The sequence below is a fragment of the Diplotaxodon limnothrissa genome, linkage group LG13 (genome assembly GCF_057381915.1).
Source record: "Diplotaxodon limnothrissa isolate DT_005_m linkage group LG13, D_limnothrissa_male_GT1.1, whole genome shotgun sequence".
Lineage (NCBI taxonomy): Eukaryota > Metazoa > Chordata > Actinopteri > Cichliformes > Cichlidae > Diplotaxodon > Diplotaxodon limnothrissa.
Genome location: NC_140608.1, coordinates 4,660,748 through 4,683,366, shown reverse-complemented (window position 1 = coordinate 4,683,366; position 22,619 = coordinate 4,660,748). Strand labels below are relative to the sequence as shown.

The window sequence follows — 22,619 nt, the reverse complement described above, 5'->3', positions numbered from 1 at the left end:
TAAATATAAATAAGAAAGAAAGATGTTTTTCAGTATTTGGCAAATACAGTGTAGTTTTATCTCCACTGTGTTAATTCATAAGAAGATTTAGGCATTGTTAGTTTACATAGAATTATGAGGCTTTCAAAACCCTCAGAAGACAGGCCCAAACCAAGGATAGAAATGGCTGAGAGGATTAGCCCTGCTGGAGTTCCTTCAGGCTGCTGAGATTGTGGTAATTATTTTCATATTTGCACTTGACTCCTAAATCTTGTACAGATCCTCACCACATTTGCAGACAGCCACACGCATCCATGGAGAAACACACACACACATTCTCATAAAAGCAAGGATAGATGCAAACACGGCAACCAAGACAATATTGCAAAACACGATTACAAAGGTGAGAGATGATGGAGATGAGCAGAAGAATAATTGAGTGCCTCTTCAAACAGACAAATGGATTCAAACTAGCAATGGTTTATTTTAATTCTGGTCTATGTAACTGAGCCTCTTTTTTGTTTCTTTGTTTTTTGGGTGTTTTTCTTTTCTTCTTAAGAGATCATTCTCAGTCAGTTGGTTATTAGCCTGGATTTTGCCTGCTGTACAAAGTTAGGCTAAAAAAATAAGGGTTAGAAGTCTATTTAAAAAGCAGTCTGAAAGCACAGCTCAGCTCAGCTCTGCTCTCTGCTGTGAGACTTGGTAATGTTTATCACAAAGCTCGGCTATATGGTAAGCTTCATACTTACAGACACATTTGTGCGGAGGAGGGGAGTCTTGTGATCCCTGAACTAACCAAATAAGCAGAGCAGAAAGAAAATGCGCAACAAATAAACTGACAGCTCTGCACACACACAACACACTTTTTCCACCTCAAGATTAATGGATCAGTAACTTAAATTGTGTGGAAACGTAATTCAGACACACCAAACCATACACACACAGATGCCTTTACATGGAATGCTGTTTTAATTGATTCCCTGTGTCCACATCCACACAGTGCACATAGCAGTTCTTTGCTTTTGAGCGTTCTGGTTTTGTGAACAGTAATTTTGCTTCTCACAAGTTCCCATAGATCTTAAAGACAACATCAGTTGCATATTTTTATCTAGCCAACATCCCCACTCCTAACGTACTGAGACCTTTAAGCTCCATAACAAAGAGAAGGTGTTAGAGAACAGTCGCGGGTGGGGACCATTGTAACGTTGCATGAACTGGACCTCTATTGTTTTTCTAGTAGGGCGGCAATCATGGTATACTACTTCTTACACTGAAACTTTGTTAGTTAATTCAATTCAATTTTATTTATATAGCGCCAAATCACAACAAAAGTCGCCTCAAGGCGCTTCATAGATACAGAGAAAAACTCAACAATCATATGACCCCCTATGAGCAAGCACTTTGGCGACAGTGGGAAGGAAAAACTCCCTTTTAACAGGAAGAAACCTCCGGCAGAACCAGGCTCAGGGAGGGGCGGCCATCTGCTCCGACCGGTTGGGGTGAGAGAAGGAAGACAGGATAAAAGACATGCTGTGGAAGAGAGACAGAGGTTAATAACAGATATGATTCAATGCAGAGAGGTCTATTAATACATAGTTAATCACCCATGTCTGCATACGCTTTAGTGGCTATGTCTTGGTGACATAACTTCTTACTCATTGGTGTTGCTAAACTTAACCTTTACCCTAACCATAACCGCAGGTGTGTTAATTTAAAGAAAAAAAGGGGTTTCCTTTAAGTACTGGGCAAACGGATTGCCTCATACACATGTAGCCTGCAAGCTAACGATAATTAAAGGGAAATAAATGGGCACTAGGTAGAGTGTCAGTCCAGATTTCATCCTTAGCCACGAAGGTCTAATACATAAATACTCAAAGCAGAGAATTAAAGCCAAATCAGGGATCTTTAATACTTGAAAGCATTCATTTTCAGGGCAGCCTTTGTGTTGACTTGAAATGTGATAATAGCTGCTGTGATTTCAGACTCACATTGGTGGCCAAGCCAAAGACTCAAAGCAATTCTGATTACATTATCTGCTGAAAGTGTCATCAGCAGGGAGAGGGTGCAGTTTACCCTAAGGAATCGTAAGAAGCCAGAGAAAGAAGCTCACATATATTGTCTTGTATTCAGTAGGATTTTCAGATTTTTTTTCTTGCATTTGGAGTTACTTTAACGAGCAATAACTGATTATTAATGCATACTATTGACTGTCTTTCGCTTGTACTGTTTCAGTGTTATGCATTATGAATGTATAACTAAGAGTGATAATGTTTTCATCTAAATTAAAAACAACCTAGGCAAGAAGTATCGATTGGTCCAGTTTGTCTCTTAGTCTAACGTTTGTGGTGTTATGCACAATATCTCATGCACCACCGTTAGGATTCAGCGAGTGATGTGTGCCTCTGCTTTGTTCCTGCATTTTCTACGCTATGCTAATTTGCCTAGAGCACACACTGCAGTGTTGATTAATTTTTAGGATTTATGCAAGTCATCGCTTCATTCCAGCATGTTCTACATTGGGCTCGCTGCACTCAGGGCACCTCAGTGCAAGTGTGTACGTGAGTGTTACAACTCTGATTTAATCACAGTAGAAAAATGTGAAAGTTTTTCGTATCAATGATATCATTTTGTTTTATTGTTATTTATGTAAAACGAGGAACTGATTTCTTGTCAGAAGTATTATTTTTCAATCATTTGAGCAGGGAAGTGAATGACTAGTGTCACAGCCTCATGCTGCTGCTGTCCTTTTGACAGAAGGTTTGAAATCCCAACCCTCACAAAGGCTTATTGCAGATGGTTCTATGTGGAAATCTGCATACAGTTTTAGTTTTGTGACTGTCTTATTGTGGCCCACCCTCACCTTCTGTTTTCAAGGCTCAATTTCATAGATTTTTGGGGGGCAGCATCGGTCCATTTTTTGCTTTTAAATTTCTTGGCTGGCTTTTATTGCAGCCAAGTTACAAATTGTCATCAGCTCCATTAACATTATCTTCACCTGTTTCTCCTCTGCTCTGTGCACACACACAAAAAATTCATCCTTTATTTAGCAATGAAAAAAAAATATTTTTAGATCTTATATCTATAGAGGGAGGGCGGCCAATAGTAAATAAAACATTGGAACCTCTGCTGTACTGTTCACCTGTTTATGACTTCATATGACTAAGTTTTCTGCCTTTTAGAGTAAATTAGAAATGCAGTTTCTCGCTCACTATGCACCTTCTTATTGTTTCAATTTGTTATGAGAATATATTCTCACATCTTGCCAAAGCCTGAAAAAAGTCCTCCAAGTCTTTAGGCCCATGTATTGAATTCGTCACTCACTGATGTTATTACTGGGCCCTGTGGGTCTGTAATTGGCCAGATTCTTGTGCCGGTCATTTCTTTGCGACTCAACCGGCCGTGATGCCAAGCTCTTCATTATACAGAATGTGTTTTGTGCGCTGAGGCCTAATTGATTCTGAATGAATCATGCATTATAAATGAGCCAACACTAGTCTTTCTCTTGTGCCTGTGTTCTGGTCTGTGTATGTAAGATGCTTTTTCATTTCACGTATCACCCTCCCCTTTTCTGATTTTTTTTTTTTTATATTCATCCATCTGGTATCCATCATGAGTATTTATGGCTGAACAAGAGCTGCCAAAGTGGTTTATTACAGAAGACATGACAAGAGTTACTCCTGACCCCAGGAGGTAGGCCTTAGTAAGTAAACCTGTAATCCTCAAAACCAAATCTTCTTTGCAGTAAGTCTATTTACCTCCAGAGACCCTATAGCTAACACTGAACTGAGAGTGGCTGTTAGGGATGTAGTTAGAAGTATGCTCCTCAAACATTTGCACACCATTTTGTTGAGGTAGTTATTACAAAGTCTGCTTTTTTCATTATTTGTTTTGTTTTAGAGAGGCTTCCTAAATGTCAAAAATGACATAAAAATGTTATCTGTTAATCCGTTTTGGTCCATTTGGCTCTAAAAGATTTACAAGATTTAAAAGCCATGAACAAAAAAGTGACCTGTTCTGTTTAACCTGGATCATCTTTAGTTTTGTCATAGCTGTTTGTTAAGTCTCATGGCAGGTAGAGGAAGCACTGAGAGCTGGTGAGAACTTGAACTCGAAGACATTTGCTCAAGGCCTTCAGTTTCAAATGCTGTTGAAATTTTTAAGCAAGTCATCACATTTCTGTAAAGCTATGCTATTCTGTAGCTGAGTGAGCGCTATATAGGGGAGCAAACAAAAGGACTTTTCCCTACAGGATCAATAAAGTATCACATTGTCACTATTACAGAGCCACACAGGCAATGGGACACCCAACCTCAGTAATGGTGGAGTCATGCGCTACGCATTGGAATTCAATCCCTTAAACTGGCAGCACCCAGCCATTGCCAACTTGTTCCAGAGAGAAAAACCATGTCAACCTCTAATCATAACTGACTCCACTCTGATAGGGTGTCAAATGCTAAGGCGTTCTCCTGGCTAATCCTGTGTCACCTCTTTCTCCTCACTGCTCTTAAAATACCTCAACTTCTGTGAGGTAAGTCTGCTGTTACACAGCAGCACAACAACAACCTGGTGTATGACATAACTGGCTCTAGTTTGTGTGTTGTTGTTTTTTTCCTCTCTAATCAATATGAATAATGTGAGTAAATTATGAGTAGTGCTAATAATATGAGTACTACTTTAATATTTGTCCTGGCAACCAATTGTGAGATCTAATATACATTCATGCTTCAGCATAGTTAAAGCTCTGTTTTGCTGTCAGATGTAAAAATAATGCCTATGTATCCTCAAGATCAAAAACGGTAGGATTCTTTTCGGCAGTTCATTTACATTACATTTACCAGTGTCAGTGTCTTGTGCTGAATCACTGACAGTTACCACACAGTGCGCCGTAGTTAGATTTCTGTCTGAGATTATTGGAAAACATCCTTGCGTCATTGAAACAGGCGATGATAACATCACAAGATCAAGGCAACTGCAGTTTTTAGAGCCAGGTGCCACAGTTCTCTACTGACTGCAAGGTCCCGAGGCACGATAGATGTTGCCCAGTTCCTGCCTGATGGTAAGATAGTAAATGGACTTTTTTTAAAAAGAAAAATTCATCCAATCACACATACATTCATACAACTGCTTTTTTTTCTGTACCTAAGATCAAATTCAGACATTACAATTTTCTGAAATAGGAATTAAAAAGAATCTACTGTATTTTATTTTAATCTTTTTTAATCAAATTTATTTTAATCTAATATGTTGAATATGAAATGGTTCTAATGGTCACCTTATACAGCGTTGATACACTAGTTGTGGGTTAATACTACCACCTTAGTGCCCATACAGGCCAGCCTCCCCACACTCACAGTGTTGTCTTTTTATTGTTAAGTCATAATATAGCCTAGTTCTGTTCATCTTTTAACACTTAGAAATTTCCGCCCTCTGTGCTGTGGCAGTACTTTTGTCCTGGCTATCAGAAATGGCATTGAATATTGAATTGTTTCAGATATTATTAGATTTTTTTTATGTAGTGATCTAGTTTGCATTTGAATAGACTACCCATAATAAAAATTCATAATTTCAACTGTTTGAGACCGCATTTGCATTTATATTGTTGGCAATCTTATTAAGTTGGGATCAGATCTCACAGGAAAGAAGTGTTTCTTTGACTTCCTGTAGAAACAAAAAGCTGATGGAAACAGTCCGACTTTACTGCAGCTCTTTGTCTCCACCCCCTGTTGGTGCCACCTGCTCTCATCCACTTTACAGGCGAGGTGGGGTCTGCCTGGAAAGTGTCCCTACTGCTCTTTTTTTGTCAGACTTTAGTGGAAAGGACATGGACCACCACTCACTGAATTATTTTTATTTATTTTTTTACTGCTATTCATGGAATTTGAAAGATTCTGACTGAGTGGTACCATCAGAAAAGAAAGATCACATAGCGTTGTAGGTCGAGTTTGGCCTTCTTTGATGGAACTGTAGGACATTTGTGGCAACGTGGGCCGTGTAGCTGTCAGCTGCATGTTCCCAACTGATTAACCTTACCTCTCTGCTTCAGAGACTCCTCATTTGTTCTCTCTGCCAGAAATCATATTTGGGCTGAGTCGACACTTCACTGTTGGATAAGATGGGATGCGCATGTGGCTGCAGCCAATGCCACACACTGCCATGCAGAAGAGCCAGGGACTGCGGGATTTTCTGGATGGCATTGTTCTTTTGAATATTTAATGCAGTGCGTGATTCATGACTTTGTTTTTGTTTTTTGTTTTTTAATAATTTTTTGGGGCTTCAGTTAAACATTACAAATTCAGTGCTAAGTCGTGTTTTTGCTATAATGTAGAATAGTAAAGATTGCAATTTGTGTACAAAAAACTTTACATGGCCTTTGGTGTACTGTTTGAAATGCCTTTCTTTGCATTATCTGGTAAGCAAAATCTTAAACAACAGTTAAAGATCACGGGTATCACGAGAGTGTGTCTCAACTTGTTAACGCAGACTTTCTTGGCCAAATCTATTTTCATTATTCTCTGGTAATAAATGTTCATTTTTTTTTCTTTTCAGCTGTAATGCAAAACATGTAGAAGATATTTATTCATTTTCTGTATCATCCATAAGTTCCTTTGGTACAGTGACACACAAAGTTTGCATTGAAGACATTTGTATATAGCGATGTGATCTTAGGTAGCTTTATTGCACTCCTTCATTTGGTTTTATATATTTGAACCACATTTGAAGAAGTTCAAATATATAAAGCCTGTTCCCTCTGCTGAGGATCTGTCTCACTAAAATAATTGTGCTGCTAATGACCAGGTGAAGCGGAGCTCTTCTTTGTGACACTGAAAACACTGAAAACTCTGACTTTAGGCTCTAAACTATTTCACCCCCTTCATATGAACCCCCATAACACTTCTGTGTGACAATGGACGCCCCTCAGTCTTAGTGCTTTTGGATCTATCATCGGCATTTGACATGGTTGACCATAATATCTTATTAGCGAGACTTGAGCACACTGTAGGCATCAAGGGCGCTGCCCTGGATTGGTTTAAATCCTATCTCTCCAATCGGCTCTCTACGGTACATCTGGCTACATCCTCTTCCTCGGCTGTACCTGTTTGCTGTGGTGTCCCCCAGGGATCTGTGCTGGGCCCTACCCTTTTCTCATTATACTTGCTTCCTTTAAGTGCCATCTTTGAGAAATACCATATTGCTTATCACTATTATGCAGATGATATCCAGCTCTATTTTGAGCTAAACGACGATCTTGCTCTGTCTCTGAATAGCCTCCGAGAATGCATGTCTGAGGCCAAGAAGTGGTTGTTGTCGAATTCTCTTATCCTTAATGAGAAGAAAACCGAGATTATGATTTTTGGTAGTAATGCCCTTCGTGCCAAACTCCGGGATGCCTTTGGTTTTCTTAGTTGTTCTCTCTCTGATACTGTCAGGAATCTGGGTGTCTTATTTGACAGCTCCTTTTCACTTGACAAACAAGTGTCTGCTGTTGTCAGATCTAGTTTTTACCAGCTTCGTCTTATCTCTAAGGCTAGGCGCTATATCCCGCATAAAGATCTCGAAAAGCTCATCCACGCCTTTGTAACGTCGAGGCTAGACTATTGTAATTCACTTTATTGTGGTCTCCACTCTTCCCTTTTACAGAGATTACAGACAGTTCAGAATGCTGCAGCTCGCATTCTAACCAAAACCAGCAAGTTTGCCCACATTACTCCTGTCCTTGCCGATCTGCACTGGTTGCCTGTCAAATATCGTATTCAATTTAAAATTTTGTTGTTTACTTTTAAAATTACTAACAACACTGCACCCAGCTACCTTAAGGACCTTTTAAACCCTTATGCTCCTGCTAGGGCTTTAAGGTCATCGTCACAGTTACTGCTGGCTCAGCCCAGATCTCGACTTAAGACTAGAGGTGATCGATCGTTTGCTCTTGTTGCACCTGTGCTGTGGAACAATCTCCCGATTGGCATCCGGGCATCTGATTCTATTCATTCTTTTAAATCACAGCTTAAAACATATCTTTTTAAACTTGCCTTCTCCACCTTTTAATTGCTGGTTTGTTTGTTTGTTTGTTTGGTTGCTGTGACCTATTGACCTCTTGTATTAATTCCCTCCTATCTTTCTATTGGTGTCTTTTATTATGGTGGTACAGCTTTTATCTTGCTATTACCCATGTGCTGTAGTCATTCTTATTGGTAGCTTTTATCTATGAACATAACTCGTTATTTTTTATTTTTTTATCCGTTATCAATGTTTGAACCTTTTATTGTTTTATGTAAAGCACTTTGGTATGCCCAAGGCTTTTAAATGTGCTCTATAAATAAAGATTGTTGTTGTTGTTGTTGTTGACTCTGGGTCTAATAGCACTGACTATAATTTACTAAATTAACTTCATGTTTTAAACAGCTGAGGAATGTTATGTTTATGGACTAATGTACAACGAGAAGGGATTTTGCCAGTGCCGTGGCCTCCTGCTGCTCTTCAAAAAAAGACTGTAAGCTTAAGCAAATTTTGAGTTGACTTCACTTTTCAAATATAGAGGCTACAGGACATCGTTTACAGTGTCTATGGTTACAATCCATTACTTTGAATTTAACAATAAAGCCATTCATTTTCAGTCTTGATTCTGGATCTTGGCAAGATGAGCTGGCAAGATCGGTTACGCTTCCATCTCTTTTTTTCTTTTTCTTTTTTCTGGAATTCCTGGAATTCTTTGTGTTAGATTAAATACACAAATCAAATATAAACGCATAATAATGTCCTGTTGGCCGCACTATTACTGTCACTGATAAAATGTGGTATGAAAATGAATCCTGTACCTAACAAAAATCACGTGGCCTTATTGTGTGTTGTCTTTCCTCGTAGGTGACATTGTTTTTTTGATCAACAAGGAAGCAGTCTGTTTTGTAGAAAAGTATTTGTACATGTCTGTGCTGCGCTAACTTTTAATTAGTACACATATGCTGAAGAGTTTTCATACTCTTATTAATAAATAAAAAAAGAAGTTCAGAATTAGACTGTGCAGATTGACTGGATCCTATTGGCCATCTCAGAAACTGCTGCAGTCTGGGGTCTTTAAATACATTTAACTGATATGAGTGAACTTGTTACTGTTATTGCACATAATTTAAAATATTTGTGCTTTTGTGATATTTTATTACAACCTAAACTGAACGTTCTGCCTTTCTTCTTTCTTTAGGGAAATGAAGCCAGTTACCCCCTGGAGATGTGCTCACACTGTAAGTAGCTTAAATCTTTGCTTGATCTAATTGTACAAAACTTAGTTTACTAAAAAAACGTAAAAAGAAAATACTTATTTTGATACGTTTTCTGGGCTTTTTGACATGACTAGTAAATAACCAATATTTTGATGACTCTCCAGTAAGGAGACAGTGTTCATTTGGTGTAAAGGGTAAAAATCAGTACTACAAATTGGGTTTAACATCCAGTTTACAGAATTTGAATGTCCTCTGATAAAATGCCATTCATTGAATGTCTGGTGTTTCTGCTGATCTGACTTCCTCTGGGTTCCTTTGGGTTAAAAATCTTTATAATTAAAAATCTCTTACAGTATTATTTTAACTACATCATATCTTAGCTGCTTTTTATGATTTATCATGCATAAGTGCTGAAATGGTGAAGACATTGTCTTGAAATCAGTCTCTTATGCTCTTTTTACATCTACAAGATGTCTGCCTGGTAGACAGACATATTCAGGTTTATGAGCTCAAGAGGAGGAGGAGAGCTGAAGATATGACTCACATTTCTTCTTTGCTGGCCTCCTTCACCTTCCCTACCTGATGATGCACATCCACACAAGCTCATACTGCTTTGTGTTGTTGAAAAGTCCTCAGAGATGCAGATTTCTCACCAGCTCTCTTTGGTGCAAACTGCACATTTTTACACCTGCTAAAAGGGTGCGCTGCTGGATGTGTTTAATGAGTGCTGAGACTGTGACAGGTCCCTCGTAGTTTAGGGGTACTGCTGTTTAGATTGACCTTCAGACAAGAACAATCATTTTTGCATCAGGATTACCGAGGCTGTTGTGAGTTTTGGTGTCACAGTGTAAAAAAAGTCTTGTATGAGGCAGAATTGGATTAAAATAAACTTCTTCTCCACAACTATTATTGTATGTTATAATCTTGATCAAACCAGGTGAAGCAGAGATGGGATGGAGAGATATAGGAAGGGCAGGAATTTTAGTAGTAGTAGTTTTTCTGCAGGTTTTTTCATATTCAAGGAACATGCACAGGGATTTTATTAATTTGCAAGTATTGCAGCTGGGGATGACTTTGCAAAAACAGACGATTTGCTTGCTTTATGTTTAAGTTGCAAATTATGAGTTAATTTGTTTTAAAGTTAATTTGCTATTTTATTATAATTATATTTGCATAGCATGCTTACCATGACAAACATACGCATAAAAATATTCAAAATGACATTTTGAATATTTTTTATATTTTTAATGCCACAGTGCGTGTGGACTGTGGCTTTTCCATACTTAGACTGTCCTACTGTAACATTGTGGGGAACGGGACCTTGGCCTGCCGGGCCTTCCAGCCATTCCTTCCCCAGGATTATACCACCATAATGAGGGAGATGAATTTTGGCTGATGCATGACCCTGTAATGAACCCATAAAGGAACTCTGTATTCAGTCCAGGATATTAACAGCTTCTTCTCTCTTTAGCTACATTTTTCCTGGTCACCACTGTCTAATTGTCTTTCACCTTCTCTTTAAATGTTATCAATCCTATTTGCTGTTTGTTTTTAAATGCGTTACTTAGGCATCAAATACAAACACTGACAAGAAATGCCAAATTGAGAATGCAATACCCGGATGTGTTTCTCCTATTGCTCCGATGGCTCCATTTGTGTCATGGTTACACAGACATGAGCCAAAATTAAACTTGGGTGACCTCCCACATTTAAGGCCTGTTCTAGATCTGACCATATGCATACATCAGTGATATAGCAATGATTGAGTACAGCTAGCTAGCTACTGCTTGTTTCAGCCAAAAACATTTTAGGTGGGACGTGTATATAAGTGCTTCCTAGATCACCAAAATCTGTGTGACCAACTGTCAGTTCAAAGTAATTAGTAATGACAAAACTGTTTTATATGTGTACAGATACACATAATATGCAGACATGTGGGAATTTAGGAAAGAGAATGATGATTTCCTCCTATATATTAGGCATTGTTTTTTATTATTATTATTATTATTATTATTATGTTAGAATATATTTGCTTCTGTTATTATTGTAAAATTTGCTATCCAACTTATTTCTTAGTTCAGGATCCTTCTATTTTTCCTTTTTATTTGTTGTTTTATTTTTTCCTCTCTCGGTCCTTCACTCGCTGTCTTCTCTCTGTCTCACCCTGCACTGACAGAGCAGCTGTTCAGCTCATCAAGTGCTTGGACAGGCAGGCACTTGACTGGCTGCTAAGAAATTAGCTCTGGCCCTCTGGTCAGAGAAATTCATCCTGCTGCACCTTTACTGCCCCACCGTGAGACTGATGCCCGCTCACTCGCACCTGCCATCAGACACTTTCTAACTCTGTTTGTGTGGAACATCAACATGAATTTTTCTCCATGTGTCGCACTGATAAGATGGATTATGAAATCGGGTCACGTTCCATGCACAATCCCACTCGCCCCTCCCTGGCCACATTGATCAAAACTCGCCCTGCAACATGAGAAGCAGGGCTAGTCGAACAAAAATGCACCTCTTGTATTTGAAGGCTTGTGTTAACTGAGTTTTTTGTTGAAATGCCACATGAAGAAAGTACAGCAACATTAGTAGGGACTCTGGCTGACCTAAAGGGCTCGAGTCAAGTGAACAGTAGATGTCAGTAATTATGGGAATAATTGTGCCATCTAGCATGTGGCTTTGACTTGCTGCTAATCATTTAGCCTACTTTGCAGACATTACTGAGATATTTGTGTGTTGCATTTCAGCCTGACATGATTTTTGTCTCTATTTTCTGTGCTGGAGGATGAATTTCTGAAAGGCCTGTAGCCTCTTTTCAATGCAGTGTCTCACCACTGCTGGCTTAAGCGAGCTTAGATCAGGCAGAATTTAATGGCCTACTTGTAACAGTGTGCAGTGTGTAATTAGACAAACCACACGGACACACACCTCCTCACACATCCTTTTGCAGTACACTCTGCTAAAGTATATGCACGCGCCCACTCTGTTCCGCCACTCTGTTCACCCCACACACACACACACATAACCATGAAACCCCCCTCAACGCTTCATGCTCTCAGAGAAATGCAGCAGCGAGTTTGAAACCATTGCAGGTCTGTCTGCAGCCGCCAAAAATAAATGGCGGGCGACTTGCTGGAGTTCCTTGTTGCTAGGGGTTTCCCTGAGGGTGGGAGCCTGAGCCTCTGTCGGTGGGGGGTAGTGGGGTGAGTTGGGGGTTTTCTCATGACAGAACGGCTATAAATAAACACCATCAATGCTTTGCCCTGTCCTCGTCCTCAGTTTGGTTCATGCAGGCAAGCTGTACATTGTTGGTGCAGCCAGATAAATCAGCCTAATGCACAGAGTGCTGCAGCTCTCAGCTGTATAGCCTTCTCACACCTGCTGTCTAAATGAGATAAGACTAACGCAGTGTGAGAGAAACACTGTATTTTTTTTTTTGTGTGTGTGCTTTTTTTTTTTTTTATTTAGTGCAAAAATTGGACTAAATTTTTAAAATTTTGACAGATAAACCAGAAGTCTTGCCTACTGCCTACTCCATCACACTGCTTTAAACTGGCTGCTGTGCTCAAATTTTAGTCTAAACGCAACCTGAGTTGAATTACATTTAGCTGACCACATGGGTGTTGACATAGGAGTGAGTAACTGTGCATATCAGCTAACTTTCTCAGAGCCAACATTTTGCATGTAAATCAAAGGTTTAGCACATATGTAATAAATGGTTGCTATTTATGTAATAAATGCAATGTTATGTATCTAATTAGAGAAACTGAAACAATGTCAGTGAGAGCTCCCTAACTGGGAATTCTGCGGTATTAAAATACAGTACACGTGTGCACAGAGATTGAGAGGGAGGTAAACAAATGTGAAGAGTAACAGTTGGCAGCACTTCTGCAACATAGAGGGAGCTAATACATTTTCAAACAGGGAGGAAAATCCTGTGTTTGAATTTTGACAGTCTGTCCTAAGAAACAGCTTGTGACATCCTGCATGTGGCTTTAACTTCAACCTTACAACTGATCACATCACCCACCAAAATGCTGCCAGGCTGTATACGTCATGCAACACCGCTCAATCAAAAATGACAGAGAGGGTTTTTCATCCATATGGCCCCTCCCTGTTTAAAAGGCAGGATAGCAGATATGAAATATGGTCTTGATCAAGAGAATTTGTTACTGCGTCTGTAGTATTGGGCATGCAATGCAGGAGGATCGTCAGAATTCAAGCGGAATTTTTGTTTTTTTCGCCTTCCCCACCCAGTGTTACCTTCCCATGAGTTTAAAACTCCCAATCTCTAGATTGGTCTGCAGTCCTGTTATCCCTTCAGCAGTAATCTTGTCTTTCAATATGTTCTCTGGATTTTACACCCTCGTTGGCTCACAACAGCCCCTTATTGGGGGACAGTGTGATATTTCATCCAGTGTCGAGTGTTATTATTGAGCTGTGCATGCGACTTTTTCATATTTGCGAACCCTCACACCTCACCTTGTGTGCCTTGACAGCTGTATATGGCAGAATGTGCACTGTGATCCTCACTAACATGTCAACTGAATTTTCACTCTGCATCCCTCCCCTGCCCCGTTTGCCTCGTTTCAGGTTAGCTGCGTTAATGGAGTCACATGTCTCCATTAATGTGCAGGGTGAGCCGTTTTTAGGGCCGAGCATGCTTAAGAGGACACACTCATTAGTGATATTTTGGGAACATTGTGTTTTTTATAATTAAACAAAAATGGGGTGGAGAAGCCAGTCGCACTTAGCAGATTTCCATTTCACACAGCTGTGCCGCTGTCTGACTGCTATCTTGTTACAGTTAGGTAGAGCATTTAGTTTGTGATCAGACCAACCTTTTGTGCAGCTACTCTGATAGACAGTTTCATATAAAAAGTACCCTTTGTTGCTTTAGATTTATTCTTTTATCGGCTGAATTTGCATTTTCAGATGACTCGTGATATGCGCGCTGTGAATTTAACAATGTTTGACACGCACAAATACACACATACCTCAAGAATGCCACTAACCGTACAGGAGGCCATGGAGGACGAGCTGTGTGCTGTAGACCAGAAGGAGGACCATTTGGCCGACCTTAGCAGATTTATTTATTTTTTGTTAAGTAATGCTTATGTATGTTAGCCTCCTGTGTGCCCTCAAAGGCTGATGACATCTACATATGCATGTGTTTTCATGCATACACCTCCCAAACAATTATTTAAATATTCGTGTGTGTGTGTGTGTCTGTTTGTGTGTCTGTGTGTGGGCTACTTTAGGGGGCTAACGGGTTCCAGTTGCCTAGTAACACAGTTAAGGGTGCATACAGCGTTTATGGAAGTAAGTGTGTGTGTGTTGTGTGCTGTGTGCTGTGTGGTGGAGTATATGAGATTATCATAATCATCTCACAGTTACATTGGGTCTCCCTCAGAGATGCTCATTAGCAAAGCAGTGTGAGGATCCTCTGTGACTATGGAGACCTCAGAAAAGCATTTTTCTTTACATAGGAAAACATTTTTGATAATATTTCAGTTAAACTTCCTTTACATGAAAATGCATCCAACAGTATATTATTCTGCTCGAAATAAATGTAAAGGTAAGCACAGACGTGTCATTTTCAAACCATCGCTATCAATTTCTGTAAAGTGTAAAAATGCCAGAGTGAAATCATCTTGTTGTCAAAGGTGTGCTGTATATGAACTAATGTATAAAGTAATCTACTAGACACTGTCATCATAGCAAACATGTAGCTCCACTACACCTTAATCCACAGCAGATGTACGTGTTTGAATGCGAGTTTGCAACATCACCCACCTTGTTGTGTTTCTCTGCTGCCAAAGACAGGCTTTAACATGCAGGTCTGATGTTGGGCTTAGATGCATGACTCTTTCTTTTCCCTATACAACCAAAGGTCGCGAAGAAGGCAAGTGAATAGCAAAAGTGAAGGTTGAAGGTTTTATCACACGCTTTAATAGCCAGTCGCTCAACAGCATCCTGTTTTGTGTGAAATCGAGTAAGATGTGCCAACCCATTCAGGAAATGTATGGTGTATTATCTTATCTCAATCGTTTATTCTGCAACATTACTTCTCACTTTTCTCGTTGATGGTAATTACAGGTGTTGTTGCAATTTAAAAAAAATAAATAAATAAAATCCAAGAACATTTCATCTTATCATGGTGGCTCTCACACCTAGGACGCTTTCCCATCCAGCGTGGTCATTTCAGGCTGGATGTGACCACTGCCAGTCACAGTTTGTTCCAGCCTTTTTGGGAATCAGTTGTTGTTGCTGTCGTACGCAAACTATGCCTCATTTGCAGCTAGATTTGGTACACATCATTGTGCCACATTTTAAGGTTTTTAGCTTCTGTAATGGAGAGAGGCTGTTTGTAACGCTCAGAAATTCAACTTTCTTCACTGCGCTCACTTTTAATCATACTAGAATGAGTTTGTGTAAGAACATGAGATAAGAATAGTTAAATTGACGAACCTTGTTTGTTTGTTCATCAGCTGCTAAACCTCCAGCTCCCATATGATTTCAGGAATCTACCACTTGACCATAGCAGATGGACCCATATGTTGGATAAGTCAAACCAATATGTTTTTACATTTTTAATTTTGGCTCTGTAGGTTCCCCTCTGTGTGTGAATCTAGCAGACATGGGGCTTGTTGGTGTGACACTGGAAAAGGAAGGCCGATGTCCTTGCTTCCATGAATAATACATGGACCTACTCACTCGGCAGGTCCTGACAGCAACAAGGGATCTGGATCCAGTGTTAAGATGTTCCCTGCTTAGCGGCTGCGCCAAAGTTTATGTGTTGTAAATGTCACAGTACTTTTTCATCAGAACTGCATCCAGCTTATCCTACTAACCTGACTTTGTAGCACAAAACGGAACTTAAACAGAGACAGGGAGTTACTTTGAGGTTACGGTTTTGTGAACGGTTTTTCCTTGTGTCCTTACAAAGCTGAGTATGGAATTCTGAGGCAAGTAATTATTATTCTTTTTATTGAGGTCCTCCTTTTGCCTTCAGAACTGCCTTAAATGGCATAGATTCAACTGCATCACACAGTTGCTGCAAAGTTTTAGTTCTTCTTTGCACATGACTAACGACCGGAGGCGCCTTTCAGTGTGACACCAGCCTTTGGAACAGTGTGCCACTACAAATACAACTAGTTGATTCTGTGGACCCTTTTAAAAAGCAGATTGTTTAACAAGATTTCTGTTAAGAATAGGAATGGGAATCGAGAACCGGTTCTCTACAAGAGCCAATTCCCAGTAGTTCAATTTCTTGGAATTGTTAGTTTGAGTGCCTAACGATCCTTTTTATTGGTTCCACCTCCACTTGCACTGTAGTCAGCTGATTTCTGTTTGTGTGCCAAAGGAGGAAAATAGTGGCAGAGTCTGCAGCGTGGATATGGCCATTATGTTTATTTTTATTGCACAAAAGGATGAGAGAGTGGTGTGCAAACTTCATCCAGGATGGAAACGGCTGCATTATGTACACATAACTTTGGCTCTTTGCACGCAGAGAGCATGCTAACACTGAGCTAGATAAGACCCCAGTATGATGTTAAAGCTGAGTGAATTCTGACCCCAGCCCAGCAGCCAGACCCTGAACTTCAAGAGATGACAAACTAATGAGCAGTCAGGCTGCAGCCTGCACCTGTAAACATACCTGTTCTTTTATCGTAGAGAAAATAAAGCATTTGTAGTGTTGTTTTTGTGCGATGATTTTTTTTTTTTTTTTTTTTTAATTGATGTGTTTAAATTTTCATGCAGATTCAACACTCCCTACTTCACCCATCATTAAACTCTAAAATTGACAGTCTGATATTTGGTGACAAGTGCTCTGTATTTTTAAAGTTACTGATGAACTAATAGAGAGGGCTGCCCGGAGTTATTCTTTGCTATTGGTTTTGATCTAATTTGGAGAACGTGGAGTGTTCAAGATCTATTGGATGTGTGTCAGAAGTATCCATACTAAGATTTAACACCCTGAAAAAAGACCTGTCCGGCTGTGTGACAGATTATCTCAAACATGGCTTTGATTTACCGTACTAACACAATATGGTGCCTATCTGTAGCATTGATACCCCTTCACGGGCTAAATGGTTATGAGCTAAGATGGTGTCATCTGCTGGGCACAGGAAACAGGAGGCCGCTGATAAGGAAGTGTTTTGTGTCGCAGGACAGCCGTGTGCTCGCCTCTGATAACTCGTGCCTGGTAGACACAGACACCCTGTGGTCTTTATCAGCTTGTGAATGTGTTCTTGTGTGTAGATTTGTCATATCGGGAACATATAAGTGAAGTGAACCGCTGACCTCTCATTAGAAATAAATCTGGGTTTTCAGATGTCGTGGATATTTGATGCAGACTAACGTCTTGATTTGTTAAACAGGGGAAAATCAGAGTGGCTTTGACATCATTAATTTAAATGTACACATACTTACACAGCACATGGATAGTTTATTAACAGTGTAATAGTAAAGATGCTGAAAGCTGTAATGAGATTGCTCACGATTAATTGGCACAACTGACTAATTAATTGATCTGCTTATTGTTCCAGCTTTGTAGTACACCATATGGCAAGCATATTGCACTGTGCTTTGGAGACGGCCTTTATTTGGAGACATTCTAAGTGCTTTGAATGGATTTGTACATATTTTTAGTCTCCTGGGAAATTTGACATGCGATTTTATATTTTATTTCCAAGGACCAATGAACAGAGTTCTGTAGTTGAGTCATTTACAATATACAATGTTGTTACTGTTCTCTCAGTGCCCTTTGAATTTTATTGGCTTGAAGGTGCTATAAAAATTCAATTTGTGATCATGTGACTGTCATGTGCTTTATTATTAGAAAGAACACAGAATCACTAACGGTCAATAGAGGAGCATTAAATCAAAACTTATTGGCTCACGGTGTTGGTCTAGATGAATTTTTTCATTTATCATGATGATGAGATACACATGCTGCAGGGACCCATAAAGAATATTTATAAAGTGGATTTCAACAGTGTATTGTTTTTCTTCACGTAAAGCTTTGCTTGCAACCAGCAGTGGCTGCTGCTGTGGTCATGTCCTTTCCAACTTTCTCAATCTGTCTTTCTCTCACTCCTTTATTCCTCCCCTACTCCTCCACCACACTCGCACTCTGATTAGTCATCGAGCTGATGTAGCACAGCGTGTTCGAGCTCTGAAACCCAAAACACAACCCACACCCGTCTCTCTCCGTCTCTCTCTTTGCATCGTATAATAGAAAGCGGAACAATAGGATAACATCCTGTAAGAATCCAGACATTCACATGTGCATTTAGAGCTTCGTAGCCAAAATATGAGATGTGTATGTTCCCTACATTGCGTCAGTTTGAATGCAGGTTCTTACTCTTCTGATGACAGTTGTATCTTTAGTGGTTATTACATTTCACTAACTGTGCTCACATCAAGAATTACAAGAAATTCCAACTGTAACTCCTTACAGTTACCACCACAAAGCTTGTTCTTCCTAAGTCGATCTTATCTTTGCCATTTAACTAAACTAAAATTTCTGTACTTTTAGGTGACAGGAGACATGTGGCCTGGTCAAAACACAGAGAGCTGCACTCTAAAAGATCTTTAAACATAGTAAACATACCTTGTGTGCCACAGACTGCTCCCAAACACGAGGGGACAAGTAATACCTCTAAAACACTTAAGTTGGCTTTATTAAACATTAGATCTCTAGCTGGGAAAACATTTTTAATTAATGATTTAATCACTGAGCACAGCCTTGATTTTATGTTTTTAACTGAAACTTGGTTGGACCAAAGTAACAGTGGAGCTGTTCTCATCGAGACGACCCCTCCTAACTACAGCTTTATCAGTGAGGTCAGGGCGAGCAGGAGAGGAGGAGGGGTCGCTGTCTTATTTAATGAATCATTTCAATGTAAGCAGCTATCTCCTGGAAGTTTTCAGTCTTTTGAATATGTGGCTTTACAGCTGAAGGCCCCATCCAAAGTTATGTTTCTTAATGTTTACAGGCCTCCCAAATACTGCACAGACTTTTTTAATGACCTCAGTGAACTGCTGTCTGTGATCTGTGTTGATTTTGACTGTGTAATTATTGTTGGGGATTTTAACATTCATGTGGACAACCCTCAGGACAAAGGGACTAAAGACCTGAGTAACACTCTGGGCAACTTTGGGCTGACTCAGCATGTAACAGAGGCCACACATAATAGAGGACACACTCTTGACCTACTGATCTCCAAAGGCCTGAGCATTTCAAAGGTTACTGTGTCTGATGTGGGCCTGTCTGATCATTACTGTGTTTTCTTTGAAAGTAAAATCTCAGCCCACACAAATATATCAACAACAGTGATCACAAAACGGTGTATAACTGAACACAGTAGTGCAATTTTTAACCAGGTCTTCCCATTAACACCTGACCTGCCCAGAGGGTCAGTCAATGAGCTCGTCAATAGCTTCAATGCTAACATGTTAAATGTAATGGACACTATTGCTCCCATTAAGGTGAAGGTTATCTCTGGAAGGAAAAAGTCTCCATGGAGAAACTCCACACTGGTGAAAAATGAAAAAAGAGAGTGTAGGAAAGCTGAGCGCAGATGGAGAAAAACAAACCTCCAGGTTCATTATGACATTTATAAAGAGAAACTTCACAATTATAATTTACAACTGAGGAATGCAAGGAGGTCCTACTTCTCTGACATCATCACTAAAAACAGCCATAATGCTCGGGTCTTATTTTCTACAGTTGACAGGCTAACAAACCCTCCTGTGTCAGTGGCAGCTGAACTTCATTCGACCATGGCCTGCAATGACTTTGCCAAATTCTTCACTGAAAAAATCCAAAAAATTAGACAAGCAATTGGTACATCAACAGCAGATCCAAGATATGTACTGTGTCCACCAAAAAACTGTTTAAACACCATGAAACAGTTTCAACCTATTAACAGCAAAGACCTGGAGGACATCTTAGGTCAACTGAACTCCTCCTCCTGCTGTTTAGATGTCCTGCCAACAAGTTTTTTCAAAAAGGTCTCAAAGACTTTAGAGTCAGACCTGTTACAGATCGTCAACTTTTCTTTATTATCAGGTGTGTTTCCAGAATCACTAAAAACTGCTGTAATCAAACCTATACTGAAAAAGGACAATCTTGACAAGACACAAATGAACAACTACAGGCCGATCTCAAATCTCCCGTTTTTAAGTAAGATCATTGAAAAAGCAGTTTCTCAACAGCTCAGTTACTTCTTAAAACAGAATAATTGCTACGATGCCTTCCAGTCAGGTTTTAGACAGAACCACAGCACTGAAACTGCTCTGACCAAAGTGTTTAATGACATATGTCTGAATACAGACAGTGGAAAAATGTCAGTCCTAGTTTTACTGGATCTCAGTGCAGCATTTGATACAGTTGACCACAACATATTACTCAAACGACTGGAGAACTGGGCAGGTCTTTCAGGAACTGTACTAAACTGGTTCAAAACATACTTAGAAAACAGGAAATACTTTGTATCAATAGGTAACTTCACATCTGAGCAGACAAGTATCACATGTGGAGTTCCCCAAGGTTCCATCTTGGGACCCCTTCTGTTTAACATCTACATGCTCCCACTGGCACAGATTATAAACAACAACAAAATAAACTATCACAGCTATGCAGATGACACACAAATATATATCACAATGTCACCAGGAGACCGAGGCCCTGTGCAGGCTCTTGGTAAATGCATTGAGGAAATCAATGACTGGTTGTGCCACAATTTTCTCCAGCTAAACAAAAACAAAACTGAGGTAATAGTCTTTGGCGCCAAAGAAAAACGATTAAAGGTCACCAGAGAACTTCAATCTATACATCTAAAAACCACAAACCAGGCGAGAAATTTGGGTGTAGTGATGGATGCAGACCTAAACTTAGAAAAACACATTAAGACAATAACAAAGTCAGCTTACTATCACCTCAAGAATATATCAAGGATAAAAGATCTGATGTCTCAACAGGACCTGGAAAAACTAGTCCATGCATTCATCTTTAGTAGGCTTGATTACTGTAACAGCATCTTTACAGGTCTACCTAAAAAATCAGTCAGACAACTACAGCTCATTCAGAACTCTGCTGCTCGAGTCCTCACTAAGACCAAAAAAGTGGACCACATCAGTCCAGCTCTGAGGTCCTTACACTGGCTGCCTGTCCGTCAGAGGATAGACTTTAAAGTTCTGATGCTGGCCTATAAAGCTCTGAATGGTTTAGGACCAAAATACATCAATGACCTCCTGACCCAGTATGAACCTTCCAGATCCCTCAGGTCATCTGGATCCGGTCTTTTATCAGTTCCCAGAGTCAGAACCAGACACGGAGAAGCTGCATTCAGCTTTTATGCTCCTTATATCTGGAACAAACTCCCAGAAAGCCTCAGATCAGCTGAAACACTCAGTTTATTTAAATCCAGGTTGAAGACTCACCTGTTCTCAGCTGCATTTGAATAAAGCACCAAATCCACACTTTAAGCTTAAATTTCAAAACTTACATTTAACTACTGATTTTATCTACTGTTCTGATTTTATCTGTTTTGATTTTATATACTGTTTTGTTTGTTTGTTTGTTTGTTTGTTAATTAGTTAGTTAGTTTATTTGCTTGTTTTAATCAATTTTAAATCATGCTTTTTATTTGTTCTTGTTTCTAATGTCTCTGTAAAGCACTTTGAATCACCTTGTTGTTGAATTGTGCTATACAAATAAACTTGCCTTGCCTTGCCTTGCCTAAACTGGATGGCCTTGTGGAGGAAATTAAACCTGATCGTGACTAGAATAAGTTCATAACCTTTGTCACACCTCTTGATTGTGACTCTTCCTTCTGTTAGCTGTTTGTGAAGTTTAATAGACACCCTGTGCCATTTAGCACTCATATTAAAGTGGGTAAAGTAGTAGTAGTTTGTGGTTGGCCAGTATGATCACCTGACTCTCTGTGAATGAGCTTATATAGTAATTAACAACTGGATTTGTGATTGCTTGTGGATTACTACTACCATTGCTCAGTATACTGGCCGGGGAGTGGAGACTATTTCTCATGGCAAGGGAAGAAAAGATCCACCAGACCCCTTATGATAAAAAAGCACAAGTAGACAACAAAGGCTGTAAGTTATATTTATGTACTCATCTCTGTGTCGCTCTTCTGATAACTCCTCTGTTACTCCCTCCTCCACTCTTTCTTGTCAGCTCTCATTTCTCTGCCTTTTACTCATTTTTTAAAAAACATCTACATCCATGGCAGTGTTTTCAGAGCAGGAGCAGTTTGCTTCATGTTAGGTTTGCTACCAAATGGAGCTTTGTTTTGTAGTTGCATCTATTTCAGGTATGGCTAGAAAAGAGCAGAACAAATTGTACCATGCTTACTGTGGGTCTGCAGCTAGTAGCAGGTAGTCCAGGCCTCTGCAGGCTAG

General features: G+C 39.6%; 1 protein-coding gene across 1 annotated transcript in view; it reads left to right on the top strand.

The window, feature by feature from the left end:
- The window catches only part of ppp3r1a (protein phosphatase 3, regulatory subunit B, alpha a), a 35,549-nt gene that overhangs the window by 6,622 nt on the left and 6,308 nt on the right, over window positions 1-22,619 (top strand). Inside the window, exon 2 of the mRNA XM_085369671.1 lies at window positions 9,173-9,212. Coding sequence (XP_085225797.1) covers window positions 9,173-9,212 — 40 coding nt within the window. The remainder of the gene's footprint in view (window positions 1-9,172; window positions 9,213-22,619) is intronic.